The following is a 7,724-nucleotide window of genomic DNA, read 5'->3' on the forward strand; positions in this document are numbered from 1 at the left end:
AAACCGTCACTCTCGATCTCTACTGTGCGACGAATTTGACCAGCTTCCAGCCACCGACTTCATCATTCACATTTGTGACTGCTGCCTCGATCACGAGATTTTTATAAGCGCATACATGCACGGGTTCTAAAGCATGATAGTCTCTGCACGCAGATGCACGAGTCACTAGTCGTGAAGCTCGCATGCATGCAACTGCACACTCGGCTCTCGAGCAGATTGCCTGGTCTGAACTTTGCACGAGAATCACGCGAGCTTCGGCTGCGGTGTTCTTTATTGTGATTGCACCATTAACAATTGCGGCGGGCATTTGTAACGCACATGAGGTCTGACCAGGGCAAGACGGGAGCGAGCAGTCCTCTGGCTGATGAGAGCACACCCAGCGCGCTCGATGCAGCTACGTCTTGACGAACCACCACGGCTTCCATGTGGTCAACTTCTTGGACACTTGTTTCATCAAGTCTATCGCGTCGCTGAGGCGGTCAAAGAGGAAGATCGAGTAGTGAGCTCGCGGTTTGTGTAGATATGAACGCAGCATCTTTGCTTTGCACCCACTGATTCTGGCACCAAGCGTACGTCTTGCCACCCTTTAACTGGTAGTAGTCCAAAGACACGCCAGACGAGTTGCGGCAAGCTTGATCGAAATGAAGTCGCTGGTCTGCTAGCGGCATATTTACCGGCGTCTCCACCACTTCTACGACGCCAAAGAGGGCAAAGCGTAAGCAGCTGGGGTATAGAGGGAAGCGCTGCGCGTCTTTCACTCACGATAGAGCAGCGTGGGCTTGAATTGAGCAGCGGTGTGCTGTATCAGCGCAAATTGCACAGAGACAACGATGACTGCTAGAAAAAGTGTTGCACGAAACATCTTGCAGAGGGTTGAGATTCCAATGAGCGATGACGTTGGGGGTGGACTGGCCGAGGAACGCAGGAGAGGTAACTCGACGGTCCGTGATGGATGTAAGATGGAGCTCCGCTTCTTTCTTGTAGAGCAGCTGACTACTCTCTCTTCCCGCCGACATCTCCTGGGATAACCGCCAAGCTCTCAGTCATGATGCCCTTGCAAAGTCGATGCGCGGCCAAGAAAAGACGGCGCATGTAGACAAATCTTCAGCTTTGAGCAACGGTCCTTAAAGTAGAAAGATCGTGACATTAAGGAGCTAGGAATCAGGACTCGGGAGATCATAACGCGCCGCGGAAGCTATTTGCGCTCTACGTGTTCCTTGGCCATCCATGTAGTGACTCGCGTCTCGTGACGATGACATGCTGCACCAAAAGCAGCTGCATTGTCTGCGCCGGTCCACTCAGCAGTGTCATGCACGAGCATCAGGTTACGTCAACTGGCTGCTGGTAAATTTGATGCGCTGAGATGGTGGAGATGGACAGACTGTAGCCAGTCACTGTGCGGCCAACCGTCACTCGTGCTTTCGAAAGGGTTTGCCGGTCGTCGCGGCCACGTCGAAAGTATTGGTGCAGACGCGGACAATTCGAATCTGTCCCCGTAGGCACCGCCCTGTGTAAATGATTTTTGTACCTTGCCAATCTGTCGCACGATGGCCACCCGCGGACCGAGACGCTCTTCAAAAGTTCGCAGTGTGACGCGCGGGTGTCATGAAGCTTCGTTGGGCTCGTAATGGGTCGCCGTCCAAGACCGATGTCTCGCGCACGCAATTTCCGTCGGTCCTGGCCAAGGGCTAAACAGGCTGACGAAGCCAAGCGGTGTTCCTTACCTCACGCTGCAAGACGTACTTGCGCACATAAATTTCTTGACGAGCGGCGCAAAAAGGGCTCTCTGCTCCCATCTCCCTCCGTCGCTTGATCTCTTTTCTGAAGCAGGCGCTATCCCTCCCTTGCTCAATCATGCTTCGAATGCCTCGCATTATGCACGCTGCCGTGTTGTCAGTCATACTCGCGCGCGTCGCTGCGGACAACGAGATAACGATTGTACGCCCCTACAGTAAGTTTTGACGAGGTCTGCGGAGGCCGTCGAGTCGAATTGTGTCATTATAAATGCTGATATTAATCCCGCACGCATGCGTGCAGAGGTACACAGTCACCCTGCCGATCTGGATCCCAGCGCCCAGTGGACCGCTTACACTCAAGCGTGCACAGCAGCATCGGGCACGATGATGAACTACGACAAGCCCGTCTATTGCCAGAACGGGTGCGTGCAGAGTCTATAATCTCGCGAGAAGGATCGCCGAGTACATGCAGAGCTTGAACTTCGTCCTGCTGACATTTGTGCTCGATCTTGGCTGTGATGGATCGCAGCCAAAGCGACCAACATCCGTTGGCTGTGAAGCATTTATCGAAAGACTGGTCCTTCATCGAGTGCTGCCCTGGGCCTGCCCCGTGTACAAATGTTCCCGTGTACTGTTGAGACAGGAGTAGCGGGGTTAGAGGGGTGCGATCACATTTGGCGAGGTTGTTGTAGAATTCAAAGTTCTCTGTTCTTGATGCCCCTTTTGGTATCAAGCGACAAATCGCATCCACGAGATGTTGCATGTCGAGGACGCTCCGAGCGACGTGGAGTGGATGCGGAGCTCGATCGTCTCCCGAATCTTGCCTGGGGTGCCAATCTCGTTCTAGAGCGACGGGTCAGCAATGGCTCTCTAGGGAAGCCACGATAGCATTCAGTGCGCCCAACAAAGGCGATAGATTCCAGGGTGAATGAGTAGCCCTTGGATGGCGAACGGTGCTCATCTGCGCTCTGTCTCATCCATCGCTCTGCACCCTTGACCAGCTGATCGACTTGATCTCTAGTGTGTCATGCTTTATCCCTCCAGACGTGCCGCCGCGAGCGTTGCACGACTCGAGGCTACGCTCGAATAGCGACCCTGTCGCCGTGCAAGCTGTGACACGCAAGGGCAAAAATTTGACAGAGATCGCTACATCGATTGTCGCTTTGAGTGAGCCTGCTCATACAAACAGCTGCTCTGGTCGGCACTGCCAAGCTGGCCACTGGAAAACAAATCTCAAGCATTGTGATTGTCGTACACCAATCGCCAGTGCTTTGTGGCGGGCCTTCTGTCGTCGACGTAGTGCTGAACCACTGCTTCGGGGTTTGTAGCCCATCGACGACCCATCACGAATGTGGAGCCGTTGTTTCTGCATCCGGAAGTGATTGCCTCCGCATCGATGACTGCGCGGCGCAACGTCTGGCAGTGTGATAGGTGGAGCGCGGACGCGATATCGTCCCCGAAGCGCCACTTTGTGAAGACGGTTCGTCATAAGCGCCGTTTCACCTCCTCGTGTTTGGCCCGGGTAAGCCAGCACGCCACCGAGGCGTAGGAGGGCATGTGGATTTCGTTTCTCGTTGCATGCCTTCGATGTCGCGCCGCTAACAAAGAAAGCACCAAGCGAAAAAGTACAAGTTGAGTCTGTCTGCCGCACAAAGCCTCGCCGCCCTTACTCACCAACGCACAATTTCTCGAACGACCAAGACACTTGCTCTTTGAGACGCCTTCAGGGTATGTTCCGCATCTCGTCGGCAGTTGCCCTGGCCCTAGCCGCCATCCTACTAAACACCCAATAGGTCGCCGCTCTGCAGCAATATTGTGAGTGTGTTGCACCGAAACCTGGCGCCATTCACATTCTCCTCAGGTCTGATATCGACCCTCGCTTGCCCTTTTGCCGTTGGTAGCCGTAGCAACAGCCCCAGACCTGACTGACAAGCAGCTGCTCCAGATTTACGCATCGACCTGCGAAAATCTTGGGGCTACTTCCGCACACTATCCCGATCCAGTGTACTGTGACAAATAGTGAGCTAGATGTTGTCTTGGACCAGGCCTGGCTTGCGAAGCTCACCAAGTCTTTCGGTATCTTTTACGCAGCGAACAGAATCTTCACCCGGAGGTGGTGGCCGCGCTCGGCGCAGCTGGCTATGCGAATTGGACGTTCAGGCCGAAATAAGCAAGACGCGATGCGCCGCTCTCCTCGCCTGCCGATGTCATGACGAGGTTGGGCACCGGGGGCAAAGGGTCGCCGGTTCCTGCAAGAAGAGGGTCAAAGGCACGAGCGGGGCGAAATTACTTTGCAGGAGGCACGAGACCACTCCGCGATGTCTTGCGAACGTGAGCTTAACCGAGCTGCTTGAACAATCACACGTTGAAGAGCTTGACCGCGCGCCGCATGTTGCGTGAACGTGTTCAGCCTGGCTGAGATCAATTGCACTTCCGCATCCAACACCACTCGTCGCGCTGTTTCTGGATGAAAATTCGGCATTGACCACGGAATTCACGGTATTGTGATCGCACGGCGTGCAAGTGCTACACTCTCCAGCTCTCTCTCTCGAGATGACGCTCACTCGTAGGCCTCCTTGCCCTTGCTACCCTTCTCCTGCGCAGCCACATTGAACACCGCCTTGACCTTTTGCTTGTCGCTCTTGGCACCCTCGGCGTCCTCGCGCAGCTTGGCAACCTTTTCAGGTTCCTCTGCGTCGACGTACGCCTGCACGAGATTGTCCAGAGCATCGAGCTGCTGCTCAATGACGCTAGCGCTGGGTGCGCCGTCAGCAAAGTAGTTGAGCGAGACGACCAGATCGCGCAATGCCTTTTTGTGCTTCTTGAGATTCTTCTTGGCGGCATCGCGTGCCTTTTTCGCATCGGCGCGGGCGGACTGCAAGGCAAAGGATGCGTCAGCTGTTGTGGTGAAGTTGCAGACCACATCCGCACCCACTTTGTCCTCCTCCTCCTTTTTGGCAGACTCGGCCTTGGCTTTTGCTTCCTCTTCCGCTTTCGCCTTCTTCTCCGCCTCGACATCCGCGGGTGACTTGGTGGGCGCACCGCCTTTGCCCTTCTTTTTGGCCTCGCGGGCAGCCTTCTCTTGCTGCTTGAACAGTTTGATGCGGGGATCGCTTGCCAGCGCCTTGTCCACCACATTCCTGAGGCGCGCATTGTCCTCCTTCTTTCTGCGAGCGCGCTCAGCACGGTTCTTCTTGTCGATGTAACGACGGTGATCGCGATTCTCATCGCCTTCCGTCACGTCCTTGTCCAGATACTCGAACGTGCGCCACGAGTCAAAGTTGTAGAAAAAGTCGTACAGGCGGTCCACATGCTCGCGCGGACTGTCAATGTCGCCCAGCTCCGGCACCGCGCCATTCTTTGGGTTGCTGAAACGAGCCTCGCGCTCAAAGACTGGTCGCCAGAGGTCAAAGAACTTCGCCTCGGGCTCCTTGCCGGTGGGCACCTTTTCATCGTCGATGCCTTCGTCCACCGAGTCGAATTGGCGTCGACGTTCTGGATTGGACAGCACATCGTGAGCTTTGGCGATGCACTTGAAAAAGGAATCGTCGTTGGTGCCTTCCGAGCCGGCTTGACCCGCTTTTTTGTCTGGGTGATGCTTCAAGACCTTTTTGCGGTGAGCAAGCTTGATCTGCGCAGGCGTGGCCTTGTAGCGCAGAGCAGACAGACCGAGCACGGCGTAGTGGTCTTGACTCTGGGGGGTGCGGGGCAAAGCGTGTGCGTGTATGCGCGCGTCAGCACGTGCGCGCCGCAAACTCTCCCTGGCGCCGCAAACTCTCCCTCCCGCCGCTCACCTTCCACTCCTTTGGGTCGCTCTTTAGCAGACGCGGACTCTCCTCCTCGTCACCAATGTCATCCACGATCTCCTCATCATCTCCTTGCGCATCCAGCTCGTCCAGTCGAGCCTTTTCGTTGAGATCATCCTGCTCAAAGGTGAGCTGATTGACCTGCCTGCGCACGTGCGACACGTAGGAGGGGCCGGCTGCTAGCAGCGTCGAGGTGCTGGGCGCGCTGAGAGAAGTGGGCGCGATGGGTTTGTGACCTGACGGTGCGCTGGGAAGCGCGAACGGCAAGAGTTGAGGCGCCGTCATCTTTGCTGGTGCGGCGGTGGTGGTGATCGGTTGAAGAGCATTATTCTGCGCGTGCGCTCGCGCATGCCCTCCCTCACTCACGACTGCCCCGCCAAGAAGAAAATTTGAACTTGACTCACTTTTGACTCTGTCCGGCCAGGCACGTCTGCGCGGGACTCGCATCACGTGATGCGATGTGCGCGCATGGGCCACCGCACGCGGGATGGGCGTGCGTGACTTTTGACGCTTGCGTGGCGACCGCGCGCGTCCTCTTTCGACTCACGACTTCACGACTCACGACTCACGACTCACGACTCGATCATTTCCCCACGATCTCCTCGTCAGCCATCCTTTCCTCGCATCCTCTCCTCGCCTCGCACTGCGCCGTCATTGCTTCTGTAGTCCCTCATCGCACGCGCTCCGCTGCTTGCGCCCACCATGGCGTCTCAAGGAACAGGCTACGACCTCTCCTCCTCCACCTACTCACCAGACGGCCGCATCTTTCAGATCGAGTACGCGACCAAAGCGGTCGACGCAGCGGGCACGGCGATCGGTATCAAGTGCAAGGATGGCGTACTGCTAGCAGTCGAGAAGCTGGTCAGCACCAAGTTGCTCGTTCCCAGCGCCAAGGGTGCCAGCTTGAACAGGCGCATCGCAGCCGTGGACAGGCACGCCGGTCTCGTGAGTTGGATGCGAAGGGTGGCGGCGTGCATGCAATGGGGGAACATTTTGCTGACTGCGACTGCGACTGCGACTGCGACTGCTCGCCGACTGTTGGACGACAGACCACCGCGGGTCTTTCCGCTGATGGCAAGCATCTCTCCAACCGAGCGCGCGACGAGTGTCTCAATTTTCGCGACACGTTTCGCCAACCGTCGCCCCTGCACGTGTTGGCCGAACGTCTATCTCTCTACACGCAAGCATACACCCTCTACTCTTCTGTGCGCCCATTCGGTATCAGCACCATTCTGGGTGGTGTCGACGAGGATGGTCCCAAGCTGTACCTGGTGGAGCCTAGCGGTACTTTCTGGGGATACAAGGCTTGTGCGGTGGGCAAAGGCAAGCAGTTGGCAAAGACGGAATTGGAAAAGTTGGACTTGACGACATTGTCGACGGAAGATGCGGTGCAAAAGGCCGCGGATATGTGAGTGGAATAGAGAGCGTGCGTGCGTGTGTGCGCGCTCTGACGCACGCACACATGCTTCCTCGCTCGCAGCATCTACAAGGTCCACGCGGAGAATAAGGACAAGGATTTCGAATTGGAGATTAGCTGGATTGGACCCAAGAGCGGGGGCGTCTTTCAACCTGTTCCTGCTGAGATCGTCGCTGTGAGTCGGCGCGGAGGGGGGCAAAGTTCTGTCCAGCTCGTTATTGCGCTTCCGTGACAATCTCGCACCCCGCGCTCGCTATTGTGCTTCCCTGACAATCTCGCACCCCGCGCACCTCTCACAGGAAGCAGCACAAAAGGCAAAGGAGGCGTTGGACGACGAGATGGAGGACTAGGTGGGCATCCATGGCCCCCCCGCGCGTGTCACTCACATCCAGATGCAATGCGATGGTGTGACAATCAGGGTGTGAGCGGAGTGGCTTGTGTGTGGGCAATTGCCGGTCACCGTCCCGGCGGCATGCGCGCGTGGGGAAGAGGCCATGAGCGCGCATAGGTGAGTGGGCGAGACAAGTGCGCTGCGCAATGGAGAGTTCTCCGGACGTGATAAGCTCTGCGCTCCTCGATGCTCCCTCAGCTTGGCAACCACGATTTGCTGCCGGCTGATTGTTTGCCGGTGCCGCTTCGCTGCTGACCATCTTCTACGTGGGACTTGGGATACTTTGGCATGCATGGCACTCTGGGCTTCGTGTGCATCTCTCGCTCATCTTTACATCTCGTCCAACGACCAGAGGCATATCCAGGAGGCAATCG

General features: G+C 56.6%; 4 protein-coding genes across 4 annotated transcripts; 2 read left to right on the forward strand and 2 right to left on the reverse strand.

Annotated features, from left to right (window-relative positions):
• Positions 1-394: 394 nt before the first annotated feature.
• On the reverse strand, positions 395-862 carry IE81DRAFT_349852 (hypothetical protein; the record flags this gene model as incomplete). The annotated part of the gene is made up of 3 exons (XM_025516455.1): positions 395-470; positions 553-691; positions 763-862. 3 exons carry the CDS (start codon positions 860-862, stop codon positions 395-397), a joined length of 315 nt encoding a protein of 104 aa, XP_025366966.1.
• Positions 863-1,854: 992 nt separating this feature from the next.
• On the forward strand, positions 1,855-2,374 carry IE81DRAFT_332084 (hypothetical protein; the record flags this gene model as incomplete). The annotated part of the gene is made up of 3 exons (XM_025515291.1): positions 1,855-1,951; positions 2,038-2,158; positions 2,266-2,374. 3 exons carry the CDS (start codon positions 1,855-1,857, stop codon positions 2,372-2,374), a joined length of 327 nt encoding a protein of 108 aa, XP_025366967.1.
• A 1,922-nt stretch (positions 2,375-4,296) lies between these two features.
• IE81DRAFT_332085 (DnaJ-domain-containing protein) lies at positions 4,297-5,827 on the reverse strand (the record flags this gene model as incomplete). Its single annotated transcript, XM_025515292.1, has 2 exons — positions 4,297-5,430; positions 5,531-5,827. The coding sequence occupies 2 exons, from the start codon at positions 5,825-5,827 to the stop codon at positions 4,297-4,299; spliced, it is 1,431 nt and encodes a 476-aa protein (XP_025366968.1).
• A 264-nt stretch (positions 5,828-6,091) lies between these two features.
• Positions 6,092-7,480, forward strand: IE81DRAFT_326178 (putative PRE10-20S proteasome subunit C1). Its single transcript, XM_025514747.1, has 4 exons — positions 6,092-6,487; positions 6,592-6,950; positions 7,023-7,134; positions 7,259-7,480. The coding sequence occupies exons 1-4, from the start codon at positions 6,245-6,247 to the stop codon at positions 7,307-7,309; spliced, it is 765 nt and encodes a 254-aa protein (XP_025366969.1). The 5' UTR covers positions 6,092-6,244; the 3' UTR covers positions 7,310-7,480.
• The last annotated feature ends 244 nt before the right edge of the window (positions 7,481-7,724 follow it).

This window comes from Ceraceosorus guamensis (genome assembly GCF_003144195.1).
Source record: "Ceraceosorus guamensis strain MCA 4658 unplaced genomic scaffold IE81scaffold_94, whole genome shotgun sequence".
Taxonomy (NCBI): domain Eukaryota; kingdom Fungi; phylum Basidiomycota; class Exobasidiomycetes; order Ceraceosorales; family Ceraceosoraceae; genus Ceraceosorus; species Ceraceosorus guamensis.

Excerpts from the sequence above, each read along its gene's own strand:
- IE81DRAFT_326178 (XM_025514747.1), top strand. The coding sequence starts at position 6,245 with ATGGCGTCTCAAGGAACAGGCTACGACCTCTCCTCCTCCACCTACTCA. Across the intron at positions 6,488-6,591 it reads TGGACAGGCACGCCGGTCTC|ACCACCGCGGGTCTTTCCGC; the intron begins GTGAGTTGGATG and ends GTTGGACGACAG. Across the intron at positions 7,135-7,258 it reads TTCCTGCTGAGATCGTCGCT|GAAGCAGCACAAAAGGCAAA; the intron begins GTGAGTCGGCGC and ends CACCTCTCACAG.